Here is an 18,763-nt window from a genome sequence, read left to right as displayed (position 1 = left end):
GAAACAGGCTTCCCATGGAGCAAGGAGCCAGATGTAGGGCTTGATCCCATGACCTGAGCTAAAGGCAAATGCTTAATGACTTAGCCACCCAGGTGCCGCTTAAATGTTCTGTTTATGAAATCTGGATTTCAGTTAATAGTGTTGTCATTCCTATCTAGCCATACCTATTTCCACAAAAAAGCAAAGCAGAGAATAAACTGCATTACTCAATTAAAAGTTGTTCTTATAAATAATAAGTATCTTGAAACTTTTTCTTTCAACAAGGTAATATCCTTTTTTGAAGAAAATTGGAAATGGAATTAGAGGGTAACAAAACTTAAGTAGCAAAATTCTGTCTAAATTATTAGTGCAAAAAATTACATTGTGTGTACATTGAGAAACTTTTCTACATAAAAATACAAGTGTCAATTTTAGTCATTGCTGGTGAAATACTAAAATTTTTCACAATTTTCTTGAAGTGATAGATATTTTGTTTTCTGAAGATTCAACTTAATGAACAAAGTAAAAGGCATATTTTCTCCTTTTTTATTTTTCTCCTTAGTTTTTGGAAATAGTTTTTCCAAAGGTAGTATGGTTTCCGGCAGCTATTCCAAACTGATGCGTTACTGTTTAACTGAAATGTGATTGTCATCATCGCAGAGCATAAACATTCACCTCTTGGGATGTATTAAAACTGAAATGAATAAAAATTAGTATAGATGTTTATTTTTGTCTTCTCTACTTTGGTTGTATTCTTCTCTCCAGTGTTAAATGTTTGGAAGAGACTAAAGGATACAAAAAGAGAAAGTCTTACTTTGTGTGCTCCCTTTTGTGACTTATAGAAAATTATGTAGACTGATTTGACTATGAAACGGTGCTTTTTAAAGTTTAAGAATATATATATTTTTAAAGATTTTATTTATTTATTTGACAGAAATCACAAGTAGATGGAGAGGCAGGCAGAGAAAGAGAGGGAAGCAGGCTCCCCGCTGAGCAGAGAGCCCGATGCGGGACTCGATCCCAGGACCCTGAGATCATGACCTGAGCCGAAGGCAGAGGCTTAACCCACTGAGCCACCCAGGCGTCCCTAAGAATATTTTTGTATACAAATGTTAATCTGTTGACTTTCTCAGTATTTAATCATAATCTGCCCTTTTCATACTTTATTTTTGTGTAATTTTCTCATATTTCAACGTTATCCACTAACAACCAGTACCTCATTTAACACATTAAATGTTATAAAAAGCCTAGCATATTTGAAATTTAGGCATGCCTAAATTGTAATACATCTTTTTAAAAATCCTTTTACTTAACTTTTTTTTTAAATATTTTATTTATTTATTTGACAGAGATCACAAGTAGGCAGAGAGGCAGACAGAGAGAGAGGAGGAAGCAGGCTCCCCACGGAGCAGAGAGCCCGATGCGGGGCTCAATCCCAGGACCCTGGGATCATGAGCTGAGCTGAAGGCAGAGGCTTTAACCCACTGAGCCACCCAGGCACCCTTAGTTAATGCTTTATCTTGTTTACTGACACAAAATAATTGATAGTAACTTGATAGAGTGGTCATTTCTGCTCTTAATGTTTAAATCAATAGAGTGTTAGTTTCCCTGGTTACATCAGATGCCTCAGAACTTTGTCCTTTATAAAATTATCTTCTTTAAAAATGCTTGTAATGTTTGTAAGCTGGATTTTCATTTAATTTTTCAAGGAGTGGTACTCTCAGCTGAGTATTTGTTTTCTCTTTATGGAGGAAAAGGGTTAAACCCATTTTTGCTTAATTATTTTTTTTTTAAGATTGTATTCATCTATTTGACAGAGATCACATGTAGGCAGAGGCAGGCAGAGAGAGAAAGGAGGAAGCAGACTCTCCGCAGAGCAGAAAGCCCAATACAAGGCAGAGAGCCTGATGCGGGGCTTGATCCCAGGACCATAGGATCATCACCTGAGCTGAAGGCAGAGGCTTTAACCCACTGAACCACCCAGGCACCCCATTTTTGCTTAATTAAATGAAAATTCTTGTTTACATGAGTCAATTCATCCTTGAGGCATTTTGTTAAGGGGTGGGCACAGTTTGTCTTCCCATGCCCCATTTTGCCAAAATTTTAAGTAGTGTTAAAGGCAATTTCATTTTTGCCTTTCTGAATACGTGGTCCTTTGATCCCTTTTATATAATCTATGAAATTGTTAGACTCCAAAGATTCAGAATTAATACATGTATTCCAGTAAGTCAGTTAACACCTTTTTCAGCTCAACGTGTTGTTTCAGATAGAATCAATGTATGTGTGAAGGGATATAGGGTGCATAGGTTGGATGGGGGAGAGGGCAGGTCCTCTCTGTAGAAAAGATAAGGCAGACTGGATGACACCTCTGAAGGGAGAACTCTTGGTGAGGTAATGATCCTTAAGGTAATTCTGATCACTTTTCAAAAGCCATATAAGCATATGTAATGAAAAATAATGTTAATTACAAAACATACTTGTTGAACTAAGTAATCAAAAACATCTCATGCGGGACGCCTGGGTGGCTCAGTTGGTTGGACGACTGCCTTCCGCTCAGGTCATGATCCTGGAGTCCCGGGGTTGAATCCCGCATCGGGCTCCCAGCTCCACAGGGAGTCTGCTTCTCCCTCTGACCTTCGCCTCGCTCATGCTCTCTCTTACTGTCTCTCTCTCAAATAAATAAAGTCTTTAAAAAAAAAAAAATCTCATGCTGTTTAACTTGGTAGTGGCTGTGTATAATGCCTAGAACAGGAGACATTCAATAAACTGAATAAATGTAACAGTTTTTTTTTTGTTTGTTTTTTAAAGATTTTATTTATTTATTTGACAGAGAGAGATCACAAGTAGGCAGAGAGGCAGGTAGAGAGAGAGAGGAGGAAGCAGGCTCCCTGCTGAGCAGAGAGCCTGATGCGGGACTCGATCCCAGGACCCTGAGATCATGACCTGAGCAGAAGGCAGCGGCTTAACCCACTGAGCCACCCAGGCGCCCCGAATAAATGTAACAGTTTTAAGAAAAAAATTCAGAATTGGTCTTTCTGCATAAAATAGTGAATGTAGGATTTTTTACCATGTCCCAGGGATAGATACCTTGGAATAATAAAAGCAGCTTAGAATAATAGTCACTAACAGTTTTATTGCTTAAATGGTCAAACTACAATAGTTTTTCCTGCAGTCCTTTTTTTAATATGTGCTTTCCCTCAATGCCAAATGTTTCTAAGTATAAATAGTAAATAAAAATTTACCAACTTGGCTTTTTTTAAAGTACATGGATGACTTTCAGCATATAAGCCAAATATATCAATACACATATAAAATTAAGGATATAAGTAGAAAAATACCAGGCAATCCTCCTATCTCGTTCAGTGTGATATTTCCATTATATTATTAGGAAAATACACTACATAAGAAACTTCAGACCTAATTTCCTTCCATTTCATTCATAATTACAACTTTTTAGAATGTAAGTAACAAATATGGTTGATTAGTTTTAAGACAACATCTATGGGGCAAAATAACATTTGAACTGAGTTAACTCAAAGTTTCGTTTTCCTTATATATTTAATGCAGAATGATTAAAGAAGGAATGTTGCTTTTGTTCTATCATTCTTTTATTGAGCTATGGAATTTGTATTTCTATACATTTAATATACCTTTTGGGATTCTTAAGATTTGGATGCACAGTATCTCCTCTTTCCTGAGTTTCTAAGGGTCATGATTATGAAGCCTAGGCAGAGTGTTTAACAATTCTAAATTGTCGTTAAAAGGTAGTAGCTTTAAATGAATGCTTATGTGCTTAAAACAGCTGTTGGCATTTTTAATATAGTAGTTTTGTATCTGATCCTATTATGCTATATAGTATTTTGGTATTATGAGAAAATGACTTATACATTCTGTCCTCTTACACTTTTTCTTTCAGTTGTCAAAATGTCACCATTATTGCTGGGATTCCAAGAAATCTCTACAAATGCCTCTGATAACATCAGAAACAATTGGTTCTAATCCTGTGAACTCTCTTGTGAAGAAAGCATGTGACTCCTTTGGTTTAGAGGCCATATCTTTCAGGTCATCCAAAGGTGCCCAAGCCACACCAACAGAGAAGATGGTGATACCTACAATGAAAATATTTTTAAGTGAATTAAAGCCAAGTTCCAGCTTATATATAAAATCAGATGTAAATATTTTTTCGTGAGTTAGTAAATAGTTGTAGCGAAAACTCTCCAGTAATGTCTGAAGAACTAAATCTCCTTCACCAAATGGTTAGGTAGGTTTTAATGTCATTATAATGAGAATGACTAAACAGTTGAACCAAAACAAGAAGCTCTGCCATCAGTATAAATTAGCACATTAACAGATAAATCACATGATCACTGACAAATATTTGGTAAGCTGATATCCTAAAAAAAAACCACTAAGACACTTAATGAAATGAAAAACTTCCTGAGATTAGCATGAGAATGGGCTGCTTGTCATCATCTCTCCAATTAATAATTTTACTGGAGTCCAAGCCAATGTGACAGCATAAATGACACAAAATTTGGGATATATAAATGGAAGTTTTCTAAGGTTTTCTAAGGCTGTTGCATTGCCAGGGATGGCGACTCTGTGAATATGAATATTGAAAATTTTCTTGCATTTTGATGTGTATGTTACATTGGCAAACTGACCAGTAGTCAGAAATTTGACCAAAGCACAGATCTGGTGATAAAAACAGCCAAAAGAGCAAGGTCTGGGAACTGGAATAATTTCTTCTAGTTAGGCATTGAGGCATAACCTCTGCATTCCCTTGTACTACTAGAAGGCTTTTACTCTGACCACATTTTGCTAGGGTGATTACTACATTAGTTTGATTCACCAGAATCCCAAGTACAGTATTTGTTCACCATCTTTCTTCTGGGTGAAATTCCCTATCATGTTCTGAGAGTTTTTGAAAAATTTGCTCTTCTAAGACTTATCCCCCTTCTAGTATTCAGTACCAAGAGTTGTCAATACTTAACATACAAATAGATCAGGTTTAGTATATGTAAAAGCTCCTTGAAACTATTTATTACCCCTGGTTAATACTCCTCTGGCAAAGAAAAAAAAAAGAAAAAAAGTAAAACAAAATTCTCCCCTCAGGTTTCCTCACTTGTAGATTAAATTCAAGCTCAAATTGGTTAGTTTGGACACAATGTATAATTACAGCTTGAAAAAAAAAAGTTATGACCTAGCCCTGAAGGTCTACCCTGCATTCCGGGTTTTGTTAACTTTGTAACGTTGACTTCACTATCCCTAAAGGATAATTTTCATGAAAATGGTTTGGCCCAACCTCCTGACGTTCAACTAATTACATAGGGAAAATATATTTCAATTAATCCAGTTCACTTAATTTTGCCTGAATCCAAGCCTATTAACTATAAGTTATTTCAGTAAGCTACATTTTTAAACATTTATGAGAGAGAGTGCACGCGCGCACATGCGCAAGTCAGGAGAAGGACAGAGGGAGAGAAACCTTCAAGCAGACTCCCCATGGAGTGCCAAGCCCCATGTGGGGCTTGATCTCACAACGTGAGATCATGACCTGACATGAAAGCAGGAGTTGCAAGCTCAGTAGACTGAGCCACCCAGGTGCCCCTGTAAGCTACGTTTTTAAAGAGTATGATAGCAAACATGACTTTTGATCTGGGTTAGATGTATAATGTACATGATGTATAAAATAAACCAGATATATAAAAATAAACCAATGTATAGGTTAAATTCCATGGATCAGTTCCCTACCCACTAAAAAACAGTATCCCATCAATATATAAGTACATTAATGTGCTAATATATCAAAGGAAAGAGATTAATTTATTAGAAGTTAAAAAGGGAAAAAGATGTATGTAAGACTATAGAAAAATGCAAGGCTACTAATTCCCCTCTCTCAAGTTAGCGTTTTTGTTTTTTAAGTATTATTGGACTGCAATCACTCAGTTTTATCCCAGGAAAGGAGATGCCAGCGTTTTGTTGCCCTATTTGATCTCAGCAACACATTATGCTAATGTTTTCAGGAATGAGGGGCCTTTGCCAAGTAATATTAAGGTTGGGGTTAAGGGAGAAAGAAGGCCTTTTCATACCCTTTTACAACATCAGAGTGTGTTTTTATTATCTCAAGAAGAAAAAGACACTAAAAAGGAAGTTTAGATGGAGTAGAATTAAAGTCTACTGCTGACCTTATCTTAGAAAACTCAGGCCAGACTCAAAACTATAAAAAAAAAAAAAAAGATAAAACATCAAATGGATTCATGGTAAATTATAAACGGTGATTTTGCAGGCATATATTCCAAGTTTGAGCCAAACAGCCCCTGTAACATGTTTCCTTGACATGGTTCTCCTGGGCATTCTCCCAAACAATACAGAGCTGAGGAGTATGGACTCAGCCCACTGCCTGGGTTTGAATACTGGCCTCACCACTTGCTAGCTGTGTGGTTTCGAGGGAATTTGTTTCCTTATCCGTAGAATGAGATTCATCTGGCTGGTTTGACAGTTAAATCAGTTAATACTGGGTAAAGCTCTTAGAACAGTGACTGCCATAATGTAGGTGTTTGTTCTATAAAATAAATGGTTAAGTTTATATTTACAAAATTCACTGAATGCCTCAGGTCCCCACCCAGAAGAAGGACAAGAACCTTACCTGCATCGTGTGCAGCAGCAGCAGGGCCTCGAACATCATCATAGGACTGGCCGTCTGTGACAATTACCAGGAAGTTCTTGTTGGGGCTGTCCCTCACAGGACCAAACACATTTCTAACAGTGAAGGAGATGGCTTCACCTGTAGCTGTCCCACCACTCATGTAGCGAATGTTTCTGATAACAGCTAGGATATTCTCTTTGGTGCTATAATCAGTGAAACTGAACTCTGTGCGCTGATCGTATGTGAACTGTACAGCAGCTATTTTGGCACCAATGTCTGAGATTTCAAAAGTCTTGGCTATGTTGGAAACAAACTCAAGCATGAGGCGAAAATTACTGTCTCCAACACTGCTGGAGCCATCAATTAGAAAGGCAATGTTCACCGAGTTGTAACAGGTCTTGCTGCACATCATTTGCTCATGAGTGCAGAGCTTCTGTACCAGAGGCTTTACATATTTCGTGGTGCCAAACCAGTTAGGCATGTGGTAAGAGAAGAAGCCATTATTCCGACAGACAGCCTAAACGAGGGAGACATAAAAGGGATCCAAAGTTGTTTCTTAAAAATTATGGAAACATTAAAACAGTTGTAAAAAACATTGTCTTGACCATTCAAAGTGAATTCAGATAAGGGCCAGTTGGCACTGTGGCTCGAGGCCCAAAATTAAATCATGACCATAACAGAAGACACCCTCACCTCCGTACCTTGTCAACAAATGCCACATCCTGAACCATGCCCAGTTCTTCAGGGATAGGCTTGGCCACAGAAACTATAAATACATTGACACCGAACTCTCTGGCCACGATGCCTGCTTCCTCAATGTCATCAGAAGGCCAGCCATCGATAAATACCACCACCACTTTGGGGATCCCTTTTCTTACTCCAGTGTCTGCTGTGAAGAATTTCTGGGCGGTATGCTTCAGGGCTTTTCCTAGGTTTGAAAAAGAAGCAGACTGGAGCAGCACCACTGCTCAAATGACATTTCTGTTTCCCTGTACCAACTTGATGCCACCAAAGCTCAAGATTTTAACTTACATACAACTTGTCTATAATCTATAATAGATGGGAAAGTTTAATCATCCATGGGGCTTATTTACTTTGTCTTCACAACCCACGTTACTTCCCCCATCACCTCCCAAAGCCTGTTTCCTTACTGTACACCGGTCAGAAACAAAACTGACTCACTCCTATAATTCTGCTGTCTAGCCCCTTACTGACTAGTACCACTAAAGACTGAGAACAAGAAATATTCCTTCAAAGTGTCTGTAGTGCTACTCCAGTTCTTTCTGCCCCATCTCCACTTGTTAAATCATCTGCTGATCTTTGCTTCTTTTTAACACACTGAAAAGTGGCTAACTGTCCTATCCAATATAAGAATAATAAAGTACAAAAGTTTTGTGTTTTATTTACTTATTTTTAAAGTTCATTTGACAGAGAGAGAGAGAGAGATCACAAGTAGGTAGTGAGGCAAGCAGAGAGAGAGGGGGAAGTAGGGTCCCTGCAGAGCAGAGAGCCGGATGTGGGGCTCGATTCCAGGACCCTGGGATCATGACCCAAGCTGAAGGCAGAGGCTTAACCCACTGAGCCACCCAGGTGCCCCCTTTATTGTGTTTTGTTTTTTTTTTAAGATTATTTATTTATTTATTTATTTATTTATTTGACAGACAGAGATCAGAAGTAGGCAGAGAGAGGAGGAAGCAGGCTCCCCACAGAGCAGAGGCCCGATGCAGGGCTCGATCCCAGGACCCTGGGATTTTGACCTGAGCTAAAGGCTGAGGCTTTAACCCACTGAGCCACCCAGGTGCTCCTCTCTTTTGCGTTTTAAACAAGCAATATTACTTAGTCCTTTGGCATATTTTCCACTACAAATTGAGTATCTTAGATGATCAAGTACAAACCTAGCCAAGATTTCAGTGTCAGGAGGAAAAGTCTCACATCTGCTTCTATAAAACAGCCTAAAACTGTTTTAATGTCCAACCACTCATAACCCTCTCTTGTGTTGCATCCCAGGTGCCAAAGTCTACTTACCTGTATTGGAATTACCCCCTCTGAAACCTACTTCCTTTATGGCAAACAAAACATCTTTGGCTGATGTAAAGTTTTTCAAGTAAAATTCTATTTTGGGATGTTCACTAAGGGGAAAAAATGAAAAAAAAAAGTTACCTAGGGAGAACTGGGAAGGTAAAACAAGCAATATTATATACCTTAAAAAAGGTCTTTAAATTGGACAATGCCTAAGTTTCTTGCTCAATCCCATAGTACATAGTCAGTTAAGGAATTGCATCCTTACTTGACTTTTAAGGCATCTTGCAGAATAGTAACAAAAACCATTGCTACCTTGAGGGTTTATTTTATTCTGGGTAATATGCTATATACATGTAACATGTATCAGCTGATTTCATCATAACTCTACAAGATCGAAACGATTATCCCTATTATATAAATGATGAAACTGAGGCTCAGAACATTTAGGTAACTTGCCCAACAAAACACAGCTGCACTTGAAATTCAGGTTTGTCTGGCACCAGAGTTCATGCCTAACCTATATAGTGCCCCTGAAACCAGGCCTGGCTCAGAGCACTGACTTAATGGAAATCTGCAGAGTTGGGCAGCACAGAGTTGGAAGGTGGCTGGGTGTGAGGTTAGGTCTGTTCCAGTGGGAGACCCTGGAAGCACTTAACAGAGTGGGTCTATTAAATACTCCAGTTTTTGGTCAGAAGAGGCAATTTCAAGGACACTGGGACCAACATTTTAAAAATGAGAAGGTATAAGAAAAAAAATGTGAAGTATTACAATATGGAATTTTTGTTATAATAAATGATATTGACATTACCGATCTTAATGTATATTATAGGATTTTGGATTTTCCATATTTAATAGTAGATGGATTTCAGCTCACTTTTTTTTTTTTTAAAGATTTTATTTACTTATTTGACAAAGAGAGATCACAAGAAGGCAGAGAGGCAGGCAGAGAGAGAGAGGAGGAAACAGGCTCCCTGCCAAGCAGAGAGCCTGATGTGGGACTTCATCCCACAACTCTGAGATCATGACCTGAGCCGAAGGCAAAGGCTTAACCCACTGAGCCACAGGCGCTCCAGCTCATTTTTTTCTGCTTTTTTCCCCCATTTTTTCAGCTCACTTTTTACCACTACTCTGTGTTCATTAGAGACCCTGGTGAATAAAAACAGTTAAAAGCACCATTTTTTTGTGTGTTTAGTTTTTGGGTAAGTCAGTAAGTATAAAATTTTAAGATCTTAGTATTATCAATCGTCATTAAGTCAAGAGTTTTGAGACATAAATATAGCACTGGTCGTATTTCTGTATATCTGGTGAAATGCTGGGTCACAAAATCAGGTATTATGGGTTGATAACATTTTCATTTTAATGGTCACTTTTCAAATATCCAAATTGTGATTTATGAGATTTAGTCTTGTTTTTGCATCCTTAATGATATATTCTGTTATTTTGCTTAAATATAAACTCTTGACATGGTTTATTCTGATGTTCTTCCTAAAGTAGAAAAACTATAGCCAAGGAGTTTACAGAGAAGCTAATTCTTTGTTTGAGTCTAAAGACAGTGTAGCTTTCATCTTGAAGAAGATTTGGATAGAAATCGCAAAAAAAAAAAAAAAAAATTAAGAAGAAAAGTACTGAGGGGAATTTGCCCCTTGTGATGTTAAAGGGGTACAGTAAAGCTATAGTAATCAAAGCAAAGTGGAAAAGATGTGGAATTAGCTTATAGATCAAAGAAACTGACTTGCCTAAATTTGTATATAAAATTGATATTTCAAATCAATGGAATAAGAAGCTCATTTGCTTAAAGGCGTGGGACAAATGGTTAAATTATGTAGAAAACAAAGTTAAATTCTCAACTTATCAACCTATCTAAATTAAGAACCAGTTGTAAAAAAAAAATAACGTAAGAATGAAATAGAATATATTATTTGTAGTACTGGTGCTACCTGGTTTAAACTGGATCAACTTTCTAGAAAGCAACTGAACTTTGTATCAGAAGCCTTAAAAATGCCAGAACTCTTTAACCCAATTTCACTTTCAGGAATCTAGTCTACTGAAGTAATCAAGGATGGCACAGGATGACATAAGGATGTTAATGATAATGTAATGTGTAACAGTGAAAATGGTTAAACAAATAATTATGCAAAGGAACACTACAGAACTTCTTTTTCCTTTTGAGAGTGAGTGTGTAAGTGGGGGTAGGTGAATGGAGGAGGGGGTAGAGGGAGAGAATCTTAACCAGACTCCACAGCCAGCATAGAGCCCACAAAGGGCTAGATCTCATAATCCTGAGATCATGACCTGAGCCAAAATTGAGTATCAGATGGTTAACCAATTGAGCCACCCAGGCATCCCAAAACATTTTTTGAAGAGTAATTGTGATCTGGTAAAATGCTTAAAATATTAAGGGATGAAAAAACAGGACATAAGACATTTTTATAGTTGGAGCTTTTGAAAAAGCAACATGCACATGTAGGAGGGGTGGGGGGGGGTAGGCAAAATGGGTGAAGAAGAGTGGGAGTTGCAGGCTTCCAGTTATGAAATGAGTAAGTCAGGAGAATAAAAGCTACAGCACAAGGAATGTAGTCAGTGGCATTTTAATAGCATCCTATGGAGACAGTAAAGCTATAGTAAGCATAGTAAGCACAGTGTAACATAAAAGATGTTGAATCACTATGTTGCACACCTGAAACTAATGTTAACATTGTGTGTCAACTATACTTCAGTTATACACACATGCGCATGAGTGTATAAACAAATTTTCTTAAAATACTGAAAGGTGGGTGCCTGGGTGGCTCACTCAGTTCAACGTTTGCCTTTGGCTTAGGTCATGGTTCCTGGGATGGATCTCTGCTCAGTGGAGAATCGGCTTCTCCTTCTCCCTCTGCCATCCCCTCAGCTCACGTTCTTTCTAATAAGTAAAATCTTTAAAAAAAAAAAAAAAAGGATACAAAACATTTTATGGTGATTATCTCTGAGGGGCATACTTGGGAAACTGGTTTTCTTGGTACTTTATATGTTTTTGAAGCTTTCTATAGTGACCATATTATAATCCTAAAAGCCATAGATCTTATTTTTAAATGAGCAAAACTAAAAAGATGGAGTTCAGATCTCCAAGGAACTATGGAAAGTGTTTAAAAGAATGACAGAGTAGGGAGGAAGAATAAACCTTTCACTTTTTCCTTCAGCAAAGAGGAACTGGGAATTGAGCAGAACATACGTGCAGACGTAATTTGTATGAGCAACAAAACCCTTTAGTTTACCTTCTGGTCCTCAAATAGAATATTATTCTCAATAATTTTATTCCAAAAAGAAAGCACTTAGACCTACCTAGTCTGCTTAGCAGTCCTAAATCCTGTATTTACAGTTTGGAAATCAGATTGTCTACAACTCAATATGTTTACATTGAACCAAAAATGCATGTATCCATTAGAAGGATTCATCTTTTATCATCAAATCTCCACATTTTAACAAGATTGGTACCTGGCTTGAACAAGGCCCACGTGTGGTCCCTCTGTTCCAATTCCCAACATTAGAGCCACTTTGCCAACAAAATTCTTCTGTAGATTAAATCGGCGCTGCCCAATATTAAAACTTCCATCAATCAGAAATGCAATGTCTGCTTTACAGTCTGTGAATACCCAAACAAGTCTTTCTGTTAGCAGTTTCAAGAGGAGGGGTGGAGGGAGAGAGGGACAGTGAATGTGACTTTCCCAAACGAATATCTGGACTCTTACCTTTATTGCCAGTTTTCTTCTCAGGTGTTTTTTTCAGTCGTTTCCCTGAAACAAAGGAAGCACTTGGCATTAGTAAAAGGAAGACATTTTCATAGCAAGAAGCCCACATGGGGAAAAGCTCCTAACAAGAAGTGTCCATATTAAAAATACTTGTTTTTAAAAAATAAATTTCCTTTAAAAATTAATCTTCTCATGGTTTTCTGGACTGGGAAAACAATGCCCCAGCAAAGAAACAAGTCAGAACTGTTGCAGGCCTATATATTTAATATGCCGCCAATTCAGGAATTGGTCTCTCAAACCTACAGTGGAGGCAGGACTGGAAACTCAAGAGCTAGATTCTAATGTTCTTAATTTCTTCGATTTTAGAACTGCCACAGTCTTGGGGTGTCTGGGTTGCTCAGTCAGTTAAGCATCTGCCTTTGGCTCGGGTCATGATCTTGGGGTCTTGGGATCGAGTCCCACCTCAGGTTCCCTGCTAAGTGGGGAACCTACTTCTCCCTCTGCCTCTCCCCCAACTGTGCACTCTCTCTCTTTCTCAAATAAATAAAACCTTCCAAAAAAAAAACAAAAAAACAAAAAACAAAAAACTGCCAAAGTCTGAAGAAATGATATCCCTGGCTGTTTGTTAAAAATTGGACCTACACTAATTCCTTTTTGCATGTGCCAAATGAAACTAGGAAGTTCATAGTACTTTTACTTTGTCTGGTTTCTAGGCATGGGTTTATCAAATCAGAAATAGTAGGAGTGGGGTGCCTGGGTGGCTCAGTGGGTTAAGCCGCTGCCTTCAGCTCAGGTCATGATCTCAGGGTCCTGTGATCGAGCCCTGCATTGGGCTCTCTGCTCAGCAGGGAGCCTGCTTCCCTCTCTCTCTCTCTCTCTCTGCCTCTTCATCTACTTGTGATTTCTCTCTGTCAAATAAATAAATAAAATATTAAAAAAGAAAAGAAATAGTAGGACTTCAAGAGAACATTTGGTAGCAGACTTTGTAATTGAAAATAGAAGGATAGGAATTTAAAATATCAAATTAAATGTTTCTTTATGTATCATACCAGTAAACACATTTTTAAAAAAATTTTTTAAAGGTTTATCGATTTGAGGGCACCTGGGTGGATCTGTCAGTTATACATCTGCCTTTGGCTCAGGTCATGATCTCGGGGTTCTGGGAATGAGCCCTGTGCTGAGCTCTCTGCTCAGCAGGGGGAAACTCTGCTACTATCCCTGCTCATGCCCTCTCTCTTTCAAATAAATAATTTTTTTTTTTTTAATTTTAAGGTTTGAGAAAGAGAGTAATCATGAGCAGGGGGAGAGGGAGAGGGAGAAGCAGATTCCCTGCTGAGCACAAAGCCCACTGTGGGGCTTAGTCCCAGGACCCTGAGCTTATAACCAGAGCCGAGGTCAGAAGCTTAACCGACTGAGCTAAGCAGGCGCCCCTGTTTTGTGTTTAGTATCATTTTCCTTTAAAAGGAAAGCTACACATTTATTTTGAATTTCCAAATGCTGTGTCAGGCGACTAGGAGATAGCTTCATATTTCATACCTGTAGGTGGACGTGCTGTGGACACTGCTTGTCCTGTGGCTTCCTGGGTACCACTTTTTCCTTCTGTTAAAATAAAGAGAAGACTATTTTTTCCCCTTCCTTCTTTACCACCAAAGCATAATGGATCTAATTTAGGGGCCTACAGGGTGATATATGTAATTGAGTGATGGCAATTGTATGAGTACTTGTTTCATGCTAGTTTGACCAAAATGGGTTTTTAGCTATTAAATCATATTTTAAAAGAATCACCAAAAATGAATTCATATTCATTTTCACTCACTAGTGTTTTTATCTAGTGTTACTTGGTAAATGTCAGGGCATTCTGATTGTAGACGATGCAAGTTTCTTTTTCTTCTTTCCCTCTCTCTCTTTTTTCAAAAATAGGGTCTATACCCAGTATGGAGCCCAACATGGGGCTTGAACTTAAGACCCTAAGGTAAGGACCCTGAGGTCAGGACCCAAGCTGAAGTCAAGAGTCAGATGCTTAACTGACTGAGCCACCCAGACACTACAGACAATGCAAGCTTCTAACTGCAGTCTTCTAACAGCAAGATTATTCTTCCCCCATTCAGCCAGGTTTAGCTTGAGTGGGTCTTTGCGTGTCCAGTCCCCTGACTCTAACCCATTGCTGACTCCTCCAAGTCTTGATTGCAGGTTTTTCCATCAGAGTCAAAGAGATTGGATAAAGAAAAGCAGAAAACTTTTTTTGGGGGGTGTGAAGCAATATTTGTACAAAAGTAAGAATAATGTAATTATACCTACTTGTCACTGTGAAAGAAGCAGACCATCTGGAAAGTGTTTGAGACTGAATGCCATTGGCAGCTACTGAGGAATAGTTTTCTCGACCTGGTAGGCTATATATTCGCACAGGTCCCCCTGAGTTGCTGATGACTCCCCTGTAACACAGAAAAGCAGCTGATATTCTACCCACACTTTTTTAGGGGTATCTGGCTGACTTCTAGTGCCATGTTACATCTATTGTTCTGATTAATCAAGAAAATAGTTCATGGGTAAGATACATAAGGATGCTGCCAGTCTTTTGAAAAACTTGCTGACACAGGTATAAAATAGGCCTGGGATAAATAGTTTTGTGCTGTCATACTTCTTAAATGTTGACAGGAACATACCTGTGGGATCCCATTCCCTACAGCTCAGAGATTCAGAGTTAACAGAACCAAACAATTTTCTTAGTTTTCTAAGGTACTTTATATGTCCTTGGACTTCATTAAAAAAAAAAAAAAAGTCTTGCAGGATAGCAGAGTGGGTGGTGATTATGGGCTCTGGAGGCAGCCTGGGCTTTCAGTTCTAGCTTGGGCACTTTCTAACAGTGGCAAGATGGTTGGAAACTCTGCATTCAGTTTCCTCATCTATAAATGGAATGAAATTATATCTACTCTTACAGTTGTAGATGTCATGGAAATTAAAACAATGTCTAGCACATAGCAAAAATTCACTAATATATTACATGATTAGGCATGCTCTAAAATCATAGGGATCTAGCTATCAAGAAATAATACAATTTGCCTTTAGTCAGAAAGCTTCCTTTGTGTAGCTGGTGCTTCAAGGATATTCATGAAAACCTTCAAAATGTACCCATCTTCTGTGGTCAATATTGACACCAAAAGAAAGAAGGTGGGGGTGTCCATTTGGCTAAAGAAGGAAAGGATGTTATCACACTTGGATTCCTCTTCCCTTGCATGTGTCAGCTTACCTGTGGACAGCTGCACCACATATGCTTGATACAGATGCATACACTATGTTCCCAAACACGGAGAATTCCTCAGGAGCGCAGCCCCCTGGGCAAAGGACATCTGCTTTCTCTTTCCTGATGTCCAGGCCTCGGGTAAAGCATGTGATAGCAATGGGAACTGAAAAAAAAAAAAAAAAAGGAGGGAATATGAGGACATTATTAATTCATTCTAGAAAAAAAAAAATCTCAATTACAATGATAACTATGGACACAGTTACCTGAGGTAAAGATATTAAATCTGGGCTGAGCCTTGAGGAACATTTTCTGTCTTTCTTTCTTTTTTTTAAGTAGCCTCCACACCCAGCGTGCGGCCCAGTGTAGGGCCTGAACTCACAATCCTGAGGTAAAGCCCTGAGCTGAGATCAAGAGTCTCACCCTTAACAAGCTAAACCACCCAGGCACCCCAATGAGAAGCATTTTCATAGACACATGCACAAACCTCTCTAGGTCCCATCCTTTGCTTCAAGGATCAGTCATACCAGTTTTTCTCCAAATGCAGTGCCTTAAAATTGTATCTTAATTTAAGGAAGCCAGTAAATGTTTCCCTTCACAGAATGTAATTTAGCTTAGTCACTCATATTACAGATGCAGAAATTAAAGTGATGGGGTTAATTTGCCCTAGGTCACACTGCCCAACTCTTGCAGGACAGGAAACAGGGAATTTAGTCTCTATGAAATGAAGCATTTTTATCTGAATGGAACCTGCTTATTCCTGCTCCAAATCAGTCCCAAGAGATTTATCAGGCAGTGAATGCCTTTTTAGAAAACAGCATTAATACTCTCAATTTTTACATACCAACCTAAACTAATAAGGAATTGAAATTCTTCAACAAAAGACATTAGGTAGACAGTTCTTACTACAAAAGACATTAGGTAGACATTGGCAGCATGTAACAATGTAAGATAGTATGTTAACTCATCAATTTACTACAAATATTGAGACTAATGTTATTAAATTCTGTTCTTCAAACATAAGAAAGTGTGGTTATCCAAAACTTTTTGAAACAGATGTTAATTTAAAAAACAAAAAAGCACATTCTTTTTTCAAGACAGGGTAATACTGTCCATTTGAGTAGCCTGCCTCTACCAACGACCCTTTTCTACAAGCTGTGTTGAGCTGCACCCTCAACTGTACTTGTCTTTGGAAGGGAAGGCAGAATGCCAGATACAGTGCTGATTCCTCAGCTCTGAAACACTCTAGATTGCTGGGGAAGTTAAAATCTTTACCAAAAACAGTAGAATCATACCCGAGAGTCTTATACATGTGATCAAACAGCCTTAACCCTTCCTCTCACTTTCCATGTCATCAGAGGCTCTGCCTTTAGCTGCTTGAACGAGGGAGGGTGGGGATGGGGGTAGGTGGCGGGAGGGGGGTGCTGAAAACAGCCCAGTGCAATGCTTACTCTCATTTCTCCTTTCAAGGAGAACAGGATAGATTTAGTAAAAGAGTTTGCCTTTTATATTATAGAAAACACACACGCCCATACTCAGACTTTTACATGTGGAACAAACGGTTTTTAGACCTCTCCAATATGAAACGGGCCTACAAATAGGGGTTACTCCTAGAAACCAGGGGTTCCAGCAAGGTGGGACAAGGATGTAAGCATCTCTCTCTGTCTCTGTCAGCTCTGACGTGTGAAGTTGGGTCTGGGAGCCTTCTCCCTGTCCTCAAACGCCAGGGACAACCTTAAACTAGGTGCCCCTCGGTGGGACTCAACGAATACTCCCCTGCCTTGACCTTTCCATGCCGACGCTCGGCTTGCCAGGTGCCTCCCGCGGTGTGAGTGTGGGTTCGGGGACGTTTGCTTCTCCGCGCCTTGGGAAGAGCGTCCCCATCGACACCAGGGGCCCCCTCGCGTGGGAGAAATGGGTAAGCCGGGGCAGATCCGCTGTGGGTAGGTATGTGTGTGCGCCAGGCAGCCGCTGCAACCTTGGCGCCCTCCAGCTTTGGTCCCTGGGGCCAAGGTCTAGGAGCTTGGTCTGAGCGCGCTTCTACCTGCCGGCCCCCAACCCCTCCCACCGCCTGGACCGAGCCCTGCTTCCCCGACAGGGGAACCCGCAACTCACCCGCTCCCTCGCTGCCCGCAGGCTCCGGCAGCAGCAGCAGACATACACCTGCGAAGAAAGGACAGCGCGAGGGCTGGCTCCAGCCTCCACCCCGCTTGGTGCGACGGGAAGGAGGTGGGGAGGGGCGCGTACCCACCGAGGCAGAGAACGGGGATCCAGGCTGCAGACATGGTAGTCGAGGGGCTGCTCGGACCTGGGAGACAGGGAGAATGCGAGGGAGGCTCCCGGGAACGGAAGCCCCCCACTTCCCCACCACGCTACGCCCGCCACCCCTTTGGAGATCTCGCACCCCTCGGAAACCCAGGGGCGGTGGAGGGGAGGGAGTGACCTAAGAGGCCGCTGTCCCGGAGCTAGCGCCTCTCTATCTGGAGGCGACGCTCTGGCTGCAAATCGAGCCAAACCCTGCATCGATGTGCAATCCCGGCCGGGCAGAGGGGGTGCGATATCAAGACAGAAAGAAGCTGGGAACGACAAAGGAGAGACTCGGACAGGCGGGGGTCAGGGACCCGCACGCCCGCCGCCTGCCGCCCGACGCCCAGGGCTCCGCACCTGAGTCGGAACCGCCCGGCTGCGCCTGAGTGCGGAAAGCGCGGCTCGCTTCGCCGCTATAAAGGCCTGGCCGCGCGCATGAGCACTGTGCGGGGGGCGCGCGAGGAGGGGGCTGGGAGCCTGTCCCGCGGGGCTGGGCGGTGGCCGTCCAGCTCCGCCCTCGCCTGCTCGCGGTCTCGGGTTGAGTCCCGCGCCGAGGCGCCTCCCCCCCGCAGCGCGGACCTCGGCCACCTGGACGCCGCGTCCGTCCCTGGGGGAGGCGCGAAGGCCCGGGTCAGAGTGTCGAGGCCCCCCGGGGGCCCGGCGTCAGGGGTGTCGGAGCGACTGTAGAACGGCGGCGGGACCCGTGCTGGGGACTAGCGGGGTGAGCCCGGGGTGCACGGCGCCGGCTGTGCAGGCTTCGCTGCGCTCCGGGCCGGGCGGCTGCCCGACGTGCGCGGCCAGCCTCGCTCGGGCTGGGGAAGGACGGTCCCCGCGCACAGT

The 18,763-nt window shown here is 41.0% G+C and overlaps 1 protein-coding gene across 1 annotated transcript; it reads right to left on the bottom strand.

The window, feature by feature from the left end:
• Positions 1–3,092: 3,092 nt before the first annotated feature.
• Positions 3,093–18,350, bottom strand: COCH (cochlin). The gene is made up of 12 exons (XM_004755153.2): positions 18,281–18,350; positions 17,868–17,924; positions 17,732–17,779; positions 15,626–15,782; positions 14,677–14,810; positions 13,915–13,977; positions 12,379–12,423; positions 12,125–12,272; positions 8,654–8,757; positions 7,330–7,556; positions 6,629–7,145; positions 3,093–4,088 (listed from the first exon to the last, which is right to left on the bottom strand). Exons 2-12 carry the CDS (start codon positions 17,899–17,901, stop codon positions 3,913–3,915), a joined length of 1,653 nt encoding a protein of 550 aa, XP_004755210.1. The 5' UTR covers positions 17,902–17,924; positions 18,281–18,350; the 3' UTR covers positions 3,093–3,912.
• Between the last annotated feature and the right edge of the window lie 413 nt (positions 18,351–18,763).

Source organism: Mustela putorius, unplaced genomic scaffold, assembly GCF_011764305.1.
Source record: "Mustela putorius furo isolate JIRA1106 unplaced genomic scaffold, ASM1176430v1.1 tig00003898_pilon_pilon_pilon, whole genome shotgun sequence".
Lineage (NCBI taxonomy): Eukaryota > Metazoa > Chordata > Mammalia > Carnivora > Mustelidae > Mustela > Mustela putorius.
The sequence above is the reverse complement of the archived record's forward strand: the minus strand, read 5'-3'. Positions and strand labels throughout refer to the sequence as shown.

What these genes read in the sequence shown, in the direction of transcription:
- COCH (XM_004755153.2), bottom strand. Translation starts at nt 17,901, where the DNA reads ATGTCTGCAGCCTGGATCCCCGTTCTCTGCCTCG. An exon ending in CACAGCACGTCCACCTACAG is followed by an intron (nt 12,424 to 13,914) that starts GTATGAAATATG and finishes CCTTTGTTTCAG; the next exon opens with GGAAACGACTGAAAAAAACA. An exon ending in GAAGAAAACTGGCAATAAAG is followed by an intron (nt 12,273 to 12,378) that starts GTAAGAGTCCAG and finishes GGGTATTCACAG; the next exon opens with ACTGTAAAGCAGACATTGCA.